Genomic DNA, 18,089 nt, shown 5'->3' with positions numbered 1-18,089 from the left:
AAAAATAAAAAGGCAGGACAGAGATTACAACTAAAAAAAAATGCAGGACAAAATTTTTCATCCTAGCCCCCTCATAAAAATCAAATGGTAGCTCCCTAACTATGCTTATATAAATGTGCAAACCCAAAATACGCTTACCTTGCATTTACGTTTTCAAAAATAACATTTTCCAGATTACGGTTTTAAGTGATATTGATTTTGCTTTAACACGCAAATAACTATAACAAAAGCAATACTCTTGTGAAGTTTTACGATGATCTGTGAAAAAATACCTTATGAAAGAAACAGAACTATGATCTTTTTCACACAAAAAGTTACGTAGGACATTAAGTTATTGCGTAAAAATTGGATAAATAAGTGTTATAATTCCTGTTTTTTTTTAATTGCGGTTCCTTTTTTCTTTATTTTCATGTCTAATTTAATAAATTCAATCAGAAATCACTATATTTTTATCGAACTGACGAGGATACATATATTTATTTTTATGCTAATCTATAGCAAAATGGAATTGGTACCAACATCGTACGCAACTTCAATACATTCTTTAACACGCACACACATCAATCATTAAAACATCTTTTGTCAATAAACATAATAAACGAGAAAATCACAATAACATTTCAAATAGAAGGTAACCATATATCCTCATTTAGAAATATCAAATTCAACTCATATAAAACATATAATATGATGGATATAAATTTATTTTAATACATTTTTATTCATTATTTTTCAAAAATATTTAGCATATTCTCATTATGTTAAATTTATATACACTTTTTTATACAGTAAAGAATTTTTTTTAAAAGTCATAAAAAAATCCATTAACATCCCAATTTACTAATCGTAGTCCAAGTTTGTTCAATATATTTCTGCATATAAGTAATGGTAGGCTGAGTTTGTGATAGCCTGAGTTTGTTATAGTCCGAGTTTGTTATAGTCCGATTTTGTGATAGGCTGATTTTGTTTTAGTTCGAGTTATCCAGCAGCGATATCAAACATTTATTTTTTCGCTTCTGTTAGGGTCAAATCGGTTAAAATTTCACCTTGATTCATCACAATATCTTTATCATGTTTCGTCACAGGTCTCAAACAATTATTGTTTACACCGTTATGTTTGGAAAATAATTAACATCATGAATATCATGAACATGATTTGTCAAAATCAAATGATTTTTTATTTTAGAAAGAAAGTGTACATTTTATCATCATACATCAAAAGTTACTGTTAACGCCATTAGGCAAAATTTTCAATGTTATTCAATATGAAAGTATTCACATTACAACCCTTAAGCCTTTTACCTGTAAACGAAAGTGAACGAAGTCAGAAACCTTTAGAATACATGTACTTTACCATTTCCAGTAGGTAAATGGAAAAAATATAACAAAATTGCTTGTAAAAAAGGTTACAGGAAATAAAGTCATTAATAAGAAGCATCAGTATGTTGGAATGCACATAAAAAGTCACAAACATCACAGAACCAAAATTGCACCAAGTACTCAATTTGCAACCATTTGGCAAAAGTTGCAAGAAAAATCTAGACTAAACAATTTGTATTTATGTGATTTGACATTATGCAAGTCTTTCAACATGTAAAGCTTAGTTTATTTAAATAAATATGTATACACAAAAAGTTCACTGTATATGTCAAAAGATATCTAGTTTTCATGTTCACTCCTAAAATTAAAATTAATTGAAACGTTGCCATGCGACATCAACTAAACTTCATCTTTTAAAAATGAGTAATTCAATTATGTTACAGGAATTCATTTAAAAAAAAATAACACAGACATACCTGCCAACTGTCACTATTTGCAGGGGATTTCCCCCATGAAAGGTCAATGAAAATTTTTAAAGAGTAATTTTGTCCACATTTTAAACAAAACAGTTAATTTTACAATGCCTTAGGCTTCAAAAGGTATGAAGAAGCCAAAAAAAAAACCAATAAGATATATTTGAAGGCCCCCTTGAGGGTTCTGTAGGACTGTAAGAGCCACCTTGCATGTAAAATCCCCATGGGCATTTTAAAAAGTTGGCAGTTATGAATACTATTGTCAAATTGTTCTAAATAAAGAATTGAAACAAAACATTAATTATTCGAATTTTACGGATGTGAATACATGTATTAGCATGATCAGCATCGATGCAATTTCGGTACTCCTCATTACATACATATAATACTGAATCATGGATCATTTGGAGGTTGGTTCAAACCAATTTTACTATATTTCGGTATGGGTTCAAAATTAAACTGGTGGAACTACATGTACATAGTAAATACATGAAATAAGGATACATGTACATCTTCAAAATAAACACAGAATGAAAACTTTTGTCTGGATCATTAATAAATGTAGGTGAAAAAAACTGCCATAAATATGTGTAATTTGGGTACTCTCATATAGTATGTACATTTATGAAATAAATAATTAAATGGAGTTTTTGAATGTTTAGAAAAAAGTTATAACACACCTTATTGCTATTTGTCTGCCATTACTGGACATCACAAAGGTTCCTATAAAGTTTTGACGACATATTAGAAAATATCTGACACCTCAATGAAAAAGTGATTGTTAATGTATGACGTCAATAGTTCAAGAGGGGCTAGTAACACAGATTTCCAAATAGCAATCATATATTTTTATTTCCTAAACATAAATTGGTACAAATATACTAGAATTAGACAGACCATTCCCACTTCATCTATTACATGATTAATGAAATAAATGCTTGTTTTGTAGATATGATATGGATTTTCCCGACAAATCATTTCCGTACCAACTGTACAAACCAAGTAAGAAAAGAGAAGTATTCCTTTCCTATGGTTCTCATGACAACATAGATGTTTATAACATAACAGAAAAACAGTTTTATCCTCAGAAGATTCCTGAAGGTTTTTTGAACAAGAAGATCTCATTGAAGCCTTGTAGACCAACACTTCCATTGCATGAAGAACCACAAATTGGTAAGCATTGCCATCTCTTTGCCATGTCCTATGCTAGATCTAAACCCAAAATCTTTAACTTGTTCCCCTCCCCTTTTAATAGAAAGGTAGAAATACAACTGGCATTTGGTTAACATTATAAGCCATGTTTCCAGTCATCACACATTAACTATGGCAGATTTTTGTCAGACTTGTAGATAATTGAACTTACAGCACATATACATGTAACCATATGCATGATACCTGTAATAATATAACTTTGGGTGAAATTTTGCTGTGGTTTTATTAAAATTAATTCCATTTTTCATATTAAAAATATTAAAAGAAAACCTTGCTATATATCAGATATACATATTTCAATTTTGCTTTCCTACATCCTTATAGGTTGCACTTTGTAAATTCAGTTGTTGTTTCTCAAACCTCGCCTCTTTTGGGAAGATTTAGAATATTCATAAAAAAATAATTTTGTTTACATACTGGTTCCCAGTTATGATCTCTGTGTTCCATCTCATAGAGACATAACTTTGGAATGTTACCAGTAAATATACATGTGCATATTGTTTACATTAAAATCTGTGGTAACCCTTCATTCAAGGTAGGGGTAGTTAAGAAAATTAGTGTTAGTTTAAACTCTGAAAAGTTCAGGGCATATAAACATTGAAAATATGATGCACAGCCCTATATTTTGACCTTTGAAAAAAATAGTAGTGCATATGAACTTTCAATTCCAGGATAAGATTTTTTTCAAAACTTCATAGTAAAAGTGGTATAGTTTTAGCTGTAAAAGGAGTTCCTATGGGAAATTGCATTGTCAAAATTTACAGAAATGCAACCTATAAGATGAGATTTTGCTTCGTGACATTGATTTTCATACAAAAAGTTAACCATTCCTGGTTTAATGAGGCAAACTTGTTATTATCTAGTATAATATATTGGTTGCCTCATGCTACATCAGCCTTGATACATTGATAGGGGATGCACACCATGTTTAACAATGAATCCACTATATATGTTTTTTTCAATTAAATTTATTTTCAGCTTTGAATATATATTCTTGGTTTTCCCAATCTCTGCATACAAATTAAACCTATAGAAAATGTGTAACTCTTTCACTATTTGAATTCATGTTTCACCTGTACCAACAAAACCAACAAAAAATTGATATCCAACAAATAATAAAATACAGAAGTCTGTTTCTTATATTTTTTTCTTTCTTTTTCACAGTTGAATACCCTCTAAAGGACAGAGTAACTGATCCAGTAACAGATGAAAGGAAGGAGATTGTTAGTCTGATTCATAATCTAAAATATAACAGAGGAATAGTTAGAGTGGTAAGAAATGCTAAAATTGTTACATATGGAATGCAGGAAATTTATAACAAGTGTACTAAACTTTAAGTTACAATTTAGAATAGTGAATGGAAACCAGGAATTTGTTGAAGAGAAAACAACCTGACCAAAGAGCAGAAAACAGTTCCATGCCACCAATGGACCTTCAACACAGTAAGAAATTCCGACACACAAAAGCCAGGGTTCTGCTTATTAATAATGTAAACTAGTTCAGGATAATGCATGCAATAGCCACAATTAACTCATACAAATAAAAACCAGAATTGATAACAACACACAGGATTTTTAACCAATATTAATGTGCAACAGTATATCAATCTTATTCGTTTTCATTTCATATTCATTTTATATCATCCATGTTTATTGCCTTGATATATATATATAGACTTATTGTGATGCCGTAAAAAACAACAATTAATCAAATGATCTGATTTCAGAATGAATTTATTTCAAAATTTGACATGATTTTTGCTATGAGGTGGTTTGCATATTCTTAAAGTCATATGAAACGAGTGAGTGGTGAAAAAAAAAATGTTTATCCAATTCTTTTACCAATCCATGTATATATCATAAACTTAGTCCTCTGTGCACGATTTTCTCATTTTTTACGCAAATATAACGTATAATCGTCAATTTGTTTTCTTTCTGTCTGTTATGATTTAACAAATATGGCTGCTCATTAAATGCTGTGTTTTGAAGCCAAAGTTTACCGATTGTCACCTTATAGTAAACAAATAACAAAAAGCATGGGTATTGAGCACGTGTTTAACATGTACAATCAGAGAATTGTTTTTTAAATGACAGATCCATTCGTATTGCGACCATCGGATTTTTACGAGGTGGGTTACGCTCAGGGCTATTCCATAAAAAAATGTATGGGGGGGTTGGAAGGCAGTTTTTGTCAGCACCCGCCACCCAGACAATTGTAATTGAGAATTATAGTGCATTATAGTGTGAAAATTGCTCCGATACCCATCACCCATGTATTATTAATACAATGTGCCTTCCAACCCCCCCCCCATACATTTTTTTCTGGAATAGCCCTCAGGTCACTATGTATATGGAAAATATGTCGGCAAATTGCTTCCTGGAAGGAAGCAATTAAAAATAAGTAAACTACTTCTAAATGTGGACAAATTAAAGAATTTTCCTCAGAAAAAAGTATATGTACATAAGTTGTATAATGAAAACTATCCAATTAATTATAAAAAAACATATGCATATTTTTTTTTTAATTTGAGTTTTCTTTTGACTTTAATTACAACTATCACAGAAAATTGACAAGACAGAATTACTCTTGTTTTTTTATGTTTATGAGTACTGGTTCTTAAGATTCTTAAAGTTATTGTGACATTTCAACAACATTTTTGTAGCTACTGAAATAAAACATTGATAGTAGAGCTTTTGAAAGAGTAATATTTAAAAATAAAATGCTCAATTCTCTGGGAAGTCTCGTAAGTCTGACCTCCAGAAACAAAGCAATTCCAAATTTTGAATAATAAGTTTTGTATATAGTATGTACAACTCTTGTTTATTAATTCCAATATATGAAAAAAAACCACTTTATAAGCTCTTTAATTTTAAGAGTGATAATTCTATTTTGTTGTAATTTTTTTTTAAATACTATAAAATATCAGCTGTCCAATTTAAATAATTATTCTCATATACTTTCAATTTTTATTTACAGAAACCTGGAAACACCTCAAGAAAATCAGCAAACTTCAAATGCTTCAATGGTTTAAAGACAAAACTTGAAGAGGTCAATGTTGAGGATGAGAATAGAGATGATATTATGGTCAATGATTTTTTGCCAAAACAGTTTCACCATTTAGTGCATCTATACCACAAGTACAAAGATATTACAGAAATACAGGTATATTGTTTTATAATCCCATACAAAGAGAAAAGCTTCTCTCCAAATATTTATTATAAATTGTCGTGGTGAGCCCAATTATGGAAAATTTATATTTTTTTTAAAAATGACTTATTACTTGTCTGTTTGAGGAAATTGATAGTGGAAGTAATTTTTAAATAGAAAATATTAATGTTTATAATGTAAAAAAAATCAGGCTTATATTGAACTCTTTACAAATTAAAACTTTTCTATTTTTTTTATTCCTCTCATTAAGAAACTATGAAGAAACATTAATTGTAATAACGGAGTCAGATGTAATAAAAATGGGTAATGTTAATATTATTATCTAATTATCTGATTTAATGTCTTATTTCTGATAAACAGATAAATAATGAATGGAATTAATTACTTTAGGTCACCATGACCCTTTGACCTTTCAATACCTAATAACATTTTGTCAATAATTGATATAATATGTGTTTTTCTATTGACTACATTATGCAACAAATAATGTGGCAACAAGCTATCATGTTACATAAAAAACAAATAATCATTTATTGTCTTGTAACAGCATCTATTGGTGAAAACAATAGGCAAATCAGTTTGATAAGATTAAAACTATAAATAATTTGTCATAATTATTCTATTTATAATGGTATTACTTAATATTTATTGAAATATTAGGACACATTTTTAGAAATAAAAAGCTCATCACATAGCACATTCTCTAATGTAACACAAGGTCCTCTGACAAATTTACCATTACTATTTAAGTTAACTTCCAGGAGTAGATATAAAATGTATTTGAGCTGTATTTGAGTTGTTAGAATTATTTCACTCCTAGCCAAAATTTTCTTTGTGAGGATGATTATGTTATGTATAATCAGCGGAAACTGTGATAACACAAAGAACTTATGGCTAGAGCATTGATAGATTTTTACTTACCATTCATTTCCTCATCCTGAATACATATACATATTTGCCACTGGACATAAAGCAATAGATGAACAATCAACCACTCAAATGACACTTTCCCACATACCGTAATCACTTTCTCTTGGTCAAGGTATTTAAATCTTTGTCAGTTCACTTGTCCCTTTATATAAATACAAAATCTATATCTGAAAGTCCCACAAAATATCTACACAGAGAACAATAGCTATTGTATGTATTCACTGAAACAAGTAAACTGACAAAAGTTTAAATACCTTTTCCAAGAGAAAGTGAATCTTTCACAATAATTTTTTTCTATCCAACTAATTCTTTATTATTTTGTACAACAGCTATAAAAGAGAAGTTCCTTTGGTTTGATGATCATGTTATGTGTATGAACACCCAACTAACTAGCAAACAAGCTTTAGATTGCATTGAGCGGCTGATATATTATTATTTCCAAAGGCAGAAAACCCATTAATCTGTTAATCATACTGTTTCTTGCCTGTTGGACAATATTACTCGTGAAATGGATATTAGTAAACTTGATAATGTCTTCTCACTCATTGTGATGTTGCTGATAACTTCTCCCGAAAACATTTTTCATCCAGTATGTAATATAGATGTTATCAAAACATTTGAACAATTGCGTTTACACCTGATCAAGTTTGTAATTAAGTCCAAGTGATTATTTCTTTACTCTTTTCTTGTGACAAATCATCATAGGCGGATCCAGGGGGGCCTGGGGGCCCGACCCCCCCTTTCGTGGGAAAAATTTGGTTGATTATATAGGGAATCATTGAAGCATGACTGGAGCGGGCCCCCCTTAGGTCAGTCAGCGGACCCCCCTTAGGAAAAGTTCTGGATCCGCCACTGATCATGGAAGTATGATCTGGGTTTTTTTTGCTGATACCTGATCAAACTAGTTACTATTATAGAAATAGGGATGCAATTGAGATAATTATCAACAAGAGACATGACAACAGACATGCATGGACACAAATATTGGTCACTGTATCTCCTTCAACAATGATAAAACCCCATACAGTGTAGTAAGCTTTAGAAGACCATGCATGACTAATGATAACACCATATATAAGATACAACCTAAAGGGTGAAGAATGCTACAAACAATAAACAAGAACCAAATATGGCAGACAGCAAAATAAAAGAATAAAGAGTGAAGAGTTACAAGCTCTTGACTTTTGAGCAGGCACAAAAAGATATACTATAAAAAAGAAGATGTGGTATGATTGCCAATGAGACAACTCTCCACAAGAGACCAAAATAACACAGAAATTAACTACTGTCATGACTGTATATTCAGAAATTATTCCAAGGTTTTTAATATGCACTTTGATGATTACCGTATGGCATTCAGATATCTGATACATACCGGTATATATATATATATATATATCAGATTCTGACTTTCTTGAATCTTAATGTACTAATAATGCATTTTTGTTTATACTTTAAAAAATGGCAATTAAATAAATGCATGCAAAATTTCTGAATTTACAGTACTTTGTTTGTTTCCAACTTTAAAATAGGTAGTTTTGCTTTTGGTAATACATTTGTAGTGGTCTTCCTCAGTGGTGAAACTGAAACGGACTGTTTGAGTGCTTTTTTCATAGATATATATGGAAAATCTTCTTGTATTATTGTATTTGAGGTCATCTTGAACTTCAGTGAACAGATGTTGTGTTTTTGCATCTATCAAAGAATTGATGAAAATGTGTTGTGTTTTTATACGACCGCAAAATTTGAAAAATTTTTCGTCGTATATTGCTATCACGTTGGCGTCGTCGTCTGCGTCGTCGTCGTCATCGTCGTCGTCCGAATACTTTTAGTTTTCGCACTCTAACTTTTGTAAAAGTGAATGGAAATCTATGAAATTTTAACACAAGGTTTATGACCACAAAAGGAAGGTTGGTATTGATTTTGGGAGTTTTGGTCCCAACATTTTAGGAATTAGGGGCCAAAAAGGGCCCAAATAAGCATTTTCTTGGTTTTCGCACTATAACTTTAGTTTAAGTTAATAGAAATCTATGAAATTTTGACACAAGGTTTATGACCACAAAAGAACAGTTGGGATTGATTTTGGGAGTTTTGGTTTCAACAGTTTAGGAATTAGGGGCCAGAAAAGGGCCCAAATAAGCATTATTCTTGGTTTTCGCACAATAACTTTAGTTTAAGTAAATAGAAATCAATGAAATTTAAACACAATGTTAATGACTACAAAAGGAAGGTTGGTATTGATTTTGGGAGTTTAGGTCCCAACAGTTTAGGAATTAGGGGCCAAAAAGGGACCCAAATAAGAATTTTTCTTGGTTTTCGCACCATAACGTTAGTATAAGTAAATAGAAATCTATGAAATTTAAACACAAGGTTTATGACCATAAAAGGAAGGTTGGTATTGATTTTGGGAGTTTTGGTCCCAACAGAATAAGGGGCCCAAAGGGTCCAAAATTAAACTTTGTTTGATTTCATCAAAATTGAATAATTGGGGTTCTTTGATATGCCGAATCTAACTGTCATGACTGTGTATGTAGATTCTTAACTTTTGGTCCCGTTTTCAAATTGGTCTACATTAAGGTCCAAAGGGTCCAAAATTAAACTTAGTTTGATTTTGACAAAAAATGAATCAGTTAGGTTCTTTGATATGCTGAATCTAAAAATGTACTTAGATTCTTGATTATTGGCCCAGTTTTCAAGTTGGTCCAAATCGGGGTCCAAAATTAAACTTTGTTTGATTTCATCAAAAATTGAATAAATGGGGTTCTTTGATATACCAAATCTAACTGTGTATGTAGATTCTTCATTTTTGGTCCTGTTTTCAAATTGGTCTACACTAAAGTCCAAAGGGTCCAAAATTAAACTTAGTCTGATTGTAACAAAAATTGAAATCTTGGGGTTCTTTGATATGCTGAATCCAAAAATGTACTTAGATTTTTTATTATGGGCCCAGTTTTCAAGTTGGTCCAAATCAGGATCTAAAATTATTATATTAAGTATTGTGCAATAGCAAGTCTTTTCAATTGCACAGTATTGCGCAATGGCAAGAAATATCTAATTGCACAATATTGTGAAATAGCAAATTTTTTTTTAATTAGAGTTATCTTTCTTTGTCCAGAATAGTAAGCAAGAAATATCTAATTGCAAAATATTGTGCAATAGCAAGATTTTTTTTTAATTGGAGTTATCTTTCTTTGTCCAGAATCAACTTAAATCTTTGTTATATACAATATACAATGTATATTCACTTTTTACTACCAACTGATAAATTAAAATAATCTTTACCATTCAGTGATAACAAGCAGTTTTTTTACATCTTAATATTTTATGATGTATTTAAATGAGAAGTTATTGTTGCAAACTCCATTAGAAATTTTAATTGAGATTAGTTTTGGAATAAGGGAAAGGGGGATGTGATTAAAAAAATTGGGTTCAATTTTTCTCATTTGAAATTTCATAAATAAAAAAGAAAATTTCTTCAAACATTTTTTGAGAGGATTAATATTTAACAGCATAGTGAATTGCTCTAAGAGAAAACAAAAATTTTAAGTTCATTAGAACACATTCATTCTGTGTCAGAAACCTATGCTGTGTCAACTATTTAATCACAATCCAAATTTAGAGCTGAATCCAGCTTGAATGTTGTGTCCATACTTGCCCCAACCGTTCAGGGTTCAACCTCTGCGGTCGTATAAAGCTACGCCCTGCGGAGCATCTGGTTGCATCTAGCAAAGATTATAATTAGAGCAAAGAATTACTCAAAAAACAATGCTAATGCTGCTATAACCCATATCAAATAAACAATGAGTTGAATATGTTTGCTGTGTGTTAAAGACCTCTCTATAATTTTCAAATGAATAGCAGCATTTAATAGGGCTGTTTCTTCGCTTTTTGTGTTGTCAAATTAGTCAAGTGATTTGTGTCATGAATTTTAATATTGTATTATCTTACTAGTGAGTTCCCCTTAATAAGTGTTCAACATCCAATTGACCGTTCTCTATCCTTCTCTGACTTATTTTGATAGAAATGAGGATGACTTTATAGTTCTATGTTTCCTTTACCTCGATCTCTGAATAATGCATAAAAAGAGTACATGAACTACCAAAACATTAACCACAACAACCACAAGAACTTGTAACTCCTCTGAGAAACTAAAGACATTTGTTCTTATGTTGTGCAATTACACTACTGTCCGAGACTGGGTGGAGAGTTGTTGCCTTTAAACATGTCTTATACTGCCACATTCTGTTTGTGCCTGTCCCAAATCAGGAGCCTGTATTAGAGTGGTTGTCCTTTGTTACTGTCTCTCATATTTGTTTTTCCGTTATTGTTAAGCATAGTTAATATTTGTGTGTTGTGTCGTTACACTACTGTCCCAGGTTAGGAGGAGGGTTGGCGCATTTTAATGTGTTTAACTCTGCCATATTCTTTATGTGCCTGTTCCAAATCAGTAGCCTGTAGTTCAGTGGTTGTTGTTGGTTCATATGTGTCATATTTGGTTTTTTTTGTGAATTGTTTTGTTATGAATTAGGCCATTTGTTTTCCTAATTACTTTAGTTTTCGTAATTGAATAATTCATATTTTTCTTGTCGGTGCCTTTTATAGCTGACTATACATTATGAGTTTTTGTCATTGTTATTTTACCATATGGTTGCCTAAAATTGCTTGCATCCATTTCATTTGAACTATGGTGGATATATGGTCTCATTGGCAATCATAACACATTTCTTTATTTTTAAACAATAAACAACAAATAACATATCGTCCAGAAACCTGACCATAGCACAGGCAAAAATGTGGTCAGTTCAACTAACCCTGTAGTTTAACCTGGGACAGTATATCTATCAATATATATATGTTCCTGGTTAAACATATGTGCACATTTCTACATTTAACGCTCTAGATCATATTGTAAAAGTAAAGCACAAAGTAAAAGAAACCTGAACAGTCCACATTCTAGTAGTATTTTTTGTATTTTTTGTATGTCTGTGTTGTATCAAAATTGTTTTATTTGGATCTTTCTTCTCATCTTATCCTCTAACATTTTGAATCAATAAGCTTTGTTTTCCTCCTTTGGTTTTGTTAACTTAAGTATTTTCAGGGTTTGGTGTTGCTCAGTCCTTAGTTTTGTTTGTTATGTTTTTGTGTACTGTTTTTTTCTTATTTTTTGCCATGGCATTGCCAGTTTAAATTAGAGTTGTGAGTTTGAATATCCCTTTGGTATCTTTTGCCTCTCTTTTGAAGTCATGATGCTTGCTCTCTGACTTAGGGATGGTCTTTCATCTCAGCTATTGAACTTCGGTAGTGACCATCCCCTTTTTTAGTTCTCTGTGGAGGGAGCTGGAGTGCCCAGAGAGAACCACCAACCTTTGATAGTAGAACTCAACTAGCTGAGTCATTAAATATTGGAGTTGAAAAGAATAATTACTATATCATGTAAAGGGATAATGATAAAGACATAAGGCAATATAAAAGCTTTATTTTAAGTTTATTAATCTATTTTATTATTTAATTACATATGAAACAGGTGCACCTAACAAGCATAGCACATAAGCATTGATATAAATCAATTTACATCAAAGTGTCCACAATAGCTCACAATTTAGAGGGCTTAACTTACAAAGTAAAGACTAGTAGTCAAATATCTACTGTCATGACCATCAATTCTGAATTTCTTTTTTTGAATAATTCTTAACTTATCAACCCCTGGCAAGGTTTTGACAGAAAAAATGATTTTTCTTTTTACCACTATTAACCAAAAAAACATTTTTTTAAATATTAATTGCATGACAAAAACTTTTCAGTTCTATGAATGATCAAAAGTTATTTTTTTAAGAAAAGGTATAAAAATATAGATTCGGTTGAAATTTAGCCATTTTGTGAATGTTTGATTTTAGATTTGTATAATTTGGTTTCATAAAATGATTCAATGAATTATAACCATTGATGGTTTATTTACTCCAAAAAAGCTTCACTATGTTAAATGATAAATGATAAATTATGATCAAACTTTGATAAGCATATGACAACAACAAATTCCATACGTAACATATATACATTTACTGTAAAAATGAAAAAGGAAGAAAACCAATACACCATATATAATTCAAATCCTATATTTCTATAAAGATTGAAATCAAAGTGCACAAAAGTTTCAATTTTATTGGACTGTGCTACTCTGCACAGATTCTAGTTAGAACAGTGCATAAGTTGTGATACAGCTAATTGCATGTTTATAGATATAGGAAGATGTGGTATGAGTGCCAATGAGACGACTCTCCATCAAAGTAAAAATTTACAAAAAGTAAACCATTATAGGTCAAGGTACAGCCTTCAACATAGAGCCTTGGCTCACACCAAACAGCAAGCTATATGCATGATTTAAGATAGAATATCACTGAATCTGCATTATACACATGGATATAACATGTTCAACAAAAATGTCTGAATAATGATTTAGTAAAACAAACTTTTCTTGAATGTATAAAACAAAAACATACATTATGGCGTTAGATATCTTACTTAAATGACTTATAATTGAAAGGTCATACATACTCCATGTCATCAATTAATCTAATAACCAAACAATTAGGCAAACATTTTGTATGCTTTAAAGTAGTTTTGCTATATATTGCTTCATATTCTCAACCCAAAATAATACATACAGTTAATATAGGATTAAACACATTTTTTCTAGAGGTTATTGATGTGTAAACCGGGCCATTAACTCACAAACTGATGAAAAGTTCGAATGACTTTTATGTTAAGTTTGTGAGTAAGAGCCCTGGTTTACACATCAATTACCTCTAGAAAAAATGTGTTTAATCCTTATAATTCTTCAGCCAAACATTTACAATGTTAAAAACCATAAATGTCTGATAAATACAACAGAAACTAAAATGAAATATCACCTACCTCAAAAACTTCATTTTAATTAAATATTATCCGAATTTGAAGCGAACAAGTAACGCAATAATCATTCGTGAAATTTCCCGGAATTTCATAGGAATTTAAAATTTATACATTTTCAAAGCTTTAATGCATTATTTTTTTTATGTTTTATATGCATTATAATAGAAAAAGGTCAACTATAATGTTTTTTGTTTTTCAATCTCATTGCTGAAAATTCGAGGATCCCTGCTTTTATGTGTATTGCGCACGAATAGATCACAGTGAAGTTTATGAAAGTAGTTTTTGAAACATGGTTTATCGAAGTGTAAACCAAGGGGGGAAAATGTGATTGACCAATCCCGTTCAAGTATTTATAGATATGCAAATCATATAAGAATTATGACAAATTGTTGATAAAAAACTTGATTTTTCATAAATGAATAGATAGATAATCTAATAAAAGATGATTACAAAAATTACACTGCTTTTCAACTTTTATCCAGGTCGTTTTAACAATCATAGGATCTATTATTAAATAGAAAAGTTATCATTGGTCATAGTCTGGATTAATTCAGAATAACCGAGGAACATACTGAACTTGGCATAATGTTATATTTTTTGCTTGTTACAAAGTCTATAATTTATTAGCTGTAATTATCAAGTTCTAATTACACTTAGAAAGTGAAACAAGGGTAAACCATTTTATTAAACGATTCGATCCACAAAAACTCATTCTTATGCATTTAAAAACCATGATTTACGTATATTTTTAATGTATAATATGAAATCAAACATATCAAGAAAAATCCAAGTTCACATGGTCTTTATCTATTTATATTTATTTTTATGTAAATTAATTTTAACAACCTGATATTTCGACTTCATAAAGCTTGGCATCCTTGATTTTACTGCCTTCAGGTTTGCTACATCCAATGAACAGCTGTCCTGTTGGTGTAAAGGCAAGGGAATGTGGATATACTATTCCTATGTCTTTTGTGTTGTATAATGTAACTAGCTGACCTGCATTGGTTAGAATATGCAGACAGAAAGCATTTTTATCCAGTACAATGACATTGTCTCTTGGTGTTGTTACTATTCTACTTGGAATGAATATTTTGTCCTGGCTGAGAATTGTTTTTCCTGGATATGTATTGATTATATTACCTCCCTGTCCTAAAACCACCACTTTACCTCGGTCACTATCTAGATTTCGATCTACCACATGTATATTCCCATTACTGGTACTGGTAATACAGTCAGGAAAGGTGAATAAGGGTTGATTATGTTGGTCATGTTCATACACAGTCTCATGGCATCCATTTTCATCTATGACAAAAACAGCACTTTTTCCTAGTGTGCTATGATAACCTCCTACAATAAATTTATTACCAGTGGTTATGTGAATGCTTGTAGAAGGTAATGGATCTATATTATATACAGTGTCTGTTAATTCACCAGTTTTTATATCTAACTTCTGTAGTGTGGTTTTCCCCGTGGACAGGAGGACATCATTAGACGGAAGTGTTGCCATGCCATAGACCTTGACATTAAAGTCAGATAAGACACTTAGCTTGTTACCTTCTGATTTTACATTTTTTAACTCTCCAGTTGATCCAGAACTTATCCACAATGAATTGTCAGGGGAAGGAGATAAAAAAAAAATCATACTGAGTTCTGTTTGATATTGTTTATTGATATTGAACACAACATTTTGTTCATCTGATGAAATTTGATCGCTTTCTATTACTCCAACATTAGACTGATGTATCTCCCCTGGTATAAATATTGGGGAAGAGCCATAACTTGACTTGGTTTGTGGTGTTTGGACTGTCATGGATTCCTCCATCAATTTAACATCTGTGAAGAACTTTGAAGCATTGGAAATTTGTATTAAGTCCTGTACTTCATTGACCTTATAATCTGCCAGCTTCATTAATACTGAGATAGTATTTTGATCAGATTCAATGGACTTCATAACAATTTTGTGGCCTTGATCTAATTGGTTTCTAAGGTTTTTGAAATAATTATCAATTTTAACTCTGACAGATTTTTCGTGATCAAGAATATCTTGACTTACTTTTGTGAATTTTGACTTCTCAGCAATTGTTAATTTGTTGAGATGATCCATTTTAGCTGCCATGTTTGATTTTTCCATTTGAATATTAGTTTTTCCTTTTTTCAGTTTGCCTATTTTTATATCATATACTTCCCTTATTTCGATAAAGTCATGTGTCTTGTGAACTTTCGCCACACAAGTTGGACAGACTAATTTGTCACAGGTTTTACAGAAGAGACAGCAGTTTTGTTCATCATGTTCTTTGCACTTTATATTTTTTAAATCTAATTCTACAGATTGCAATCCTACCTCTTTGATATCAATGATCTTATGATCCTGAGCATTTTTAAATTTTGAATGTACTTTTTCCTTGCAATGATTACACATAAGTAGACTGCAGTCCATACATTTCCACTTAATTGGTCTATCAGTTTCACATAGACCACAACTAACATGAACCTGATGAGAGAGTTCCATAATTGTTACTTATAACACAGGTATTTTACTTCTTTGATTTGACCTTGGTTACAGGGTTAGATAGTTAAAGTTTAAAGCTGTACATGTTTGAAATGTTATATGAAATGTACATTTAAATGACATGGAAAACAAATATGTTCAATTGAATAGGTAGCCAAAGATTTTTAAATAAGTTAAGTTGTAGATTTTTACAATGATATGGGTGATTTAAAAGTTTAAAGGGGCACTGAATGAATGAATACTTTATTCTCTTAAAACAATTTTTACAGAGAACATATACATATTAACAATATACAAACTTATATAGCATGTGTGAATTACATATACATATAGCTAGCTATGAGATATATAAAACATCTAAAGTTTGATTTTTTTTCTGTTCATTAATAATGAAAGTGAAATAGTGAAATAACAATTCGCTTTTTGCAGCCAAAAAGGTTCAATTTTGTCAAATTACGCTAAGAGACATTAATAATTAGTTATTCACTTGCAAGTGAATGAGTTGACCTCTTTAAATCCATATTCATGTGAACTTCAATTTAACCCCTAACTAGAGATTGACAACGCATGCATTGTACGTGTACTGGTTATTTAAAGAAAAAGAATGTCAACAATGAAAGTGAAACTACGGTAAATCATTTGATTACTAATTCGATGCACATAAAATCATTCTTCTATGGTTAAAAACAATGAGAAACATCTATTTTTAATCTATAAAATAAAATCTAAACAGACCTATAAAAATCCAATTGCACGCGTTGGTTTTATCTATTCATATCTTTATTTATGTTTACATTGCTTATATGGTCATCTGAGGTCAAATCGATAGTTAATTAGATGGCGTCTGGACTAAAATACACACGAAACGAACCTATATATTATCTACCCCATGCTTTGTAAACTGTTTATTTTAGGCTTATGATAGTTTGGATACATGTTTTACGTTGTTATAAATCAAATATGAGAGTTTGAGTCAAATCGGTGACCATGAATGTGACAGCTAGTGCCCCTTTAAGGGTCACTAAAAATGTTAATGCTGCATTGAGAATATATGTTCCTCATACTGATTCATATTATGCTTTGAATATACAGATTAGACGTTCTTTATTGTATTTGATAATGATGATTTTAACTCATTTAATTAATTATGTTAACATTTAATTTAAATAATGCTATGTGTATTGTCATATTTACATTATATTTAATAATTATTAAGGCTTTTAAAAATGCCATTATCTTTTGGATTATCACATTGAGGCCCGAATGACTCTATCTAAAATAAATTTTAAAAAGATGGTTCAGCCATTTGGACAATAGGTTTATCATGAGGACTGTCCAAATTATGTGCTGTCCACCTATCACAGTTCTTCAAAATTCTGACCAAATTGCGTTGAAAATGTTTTGTTCAACTGGTTAAAAAAATTGTAACCAACTACTGTAGAAAAAAAAAGTCAAATCAGCAACACTTACAATCAAGTCACCAGAAATAAGTTTTAAAATGATTCTTTAACAATCATATTCATGTGTTATCCTTAGAAATGTATCCCCATCTGACCTTTATTTAT

The 18,089-nt window shown here is 30.7% G+C and overlaps 2 protein-coding genes across 2 annotated transcripts in view; one reads left to right on the top strand and one right to left on the bottom strand.

Annotated features, from left to right (window-relative positions):
• Positions 1 to 1,820: 1,820 nt before the first annotated feature.
• LOC139519976 (uncharacterized) overlaps positions 1,821 to 18,089 on the top strand; it is a 57,399-nt gene continuing 41,130 nt past the window's right edge. The window contains exons 1-4 of the mRNA XM_071312304.1: positions 1,821 to 1,838; positions 2,743 to 2,966; positions 4,170 to 4,276; positions 5,982 to 6,167. Of these exons, the coding sequence (XP_071168405.1) occupies positions 2,750 to 2,966; positions 4,170 to 4,276; positions 5,982 to 6,167 (510 nt within the window). The 5' untranslated portion in view covers positions 1,821 to 1,838; positions 2,743 to 2,749. The remainder of the gene's footprint in view (positions 1,839 to 2,742; positions 2,967 to 4,169; positions 4,277 to 5,981; positions 6,168 to 18,089) is intronic.
• Positions 13,894 to 16,524, bottom strand: LOC139518608 (transcription intermediary factor 1-beta-like). Its single transcript, XM_071310084.1, has one exon. The coding sequence runs from the start codon at positions 16,522 to 16,524 to the stop codon at positions 14,851 to 14,853; it is 1,674 nt and encodes a 557-aa protein (XP_071166185.1). The 3' UTR covers positions 13,894 to 14,850.

The sequence above is a fragment of the Mytilus edulis genome, chromosome 4 (assembly GCF_963676685.1).
Source record: "Mytilus edulis chromosome 4, xbMytEdul2.2, whole genome shotgun sequence".
Classification (NCBI taxonomy): Eukaryota; Metazoa; Mollusca; class Bivalvia; order Mytilida; family Mytilidae; genus Mytilus; species Mytilus edulis.
The sequence above is the reverse complement of the archived record's forward strand: the minus strand, read 5'-3'. Positions and strand labels throughout refer to the sequence as shown.

Excerpts from the sequence above, each read along its gene's own strand:
- LOC139518608 (XM_071310084.1), bottom strand. The coding sequence starts at position 16,524 with ATGGAACTCTCTCATCAGGTTCATGTTAGTTGTGGTCTATGTGAAACT.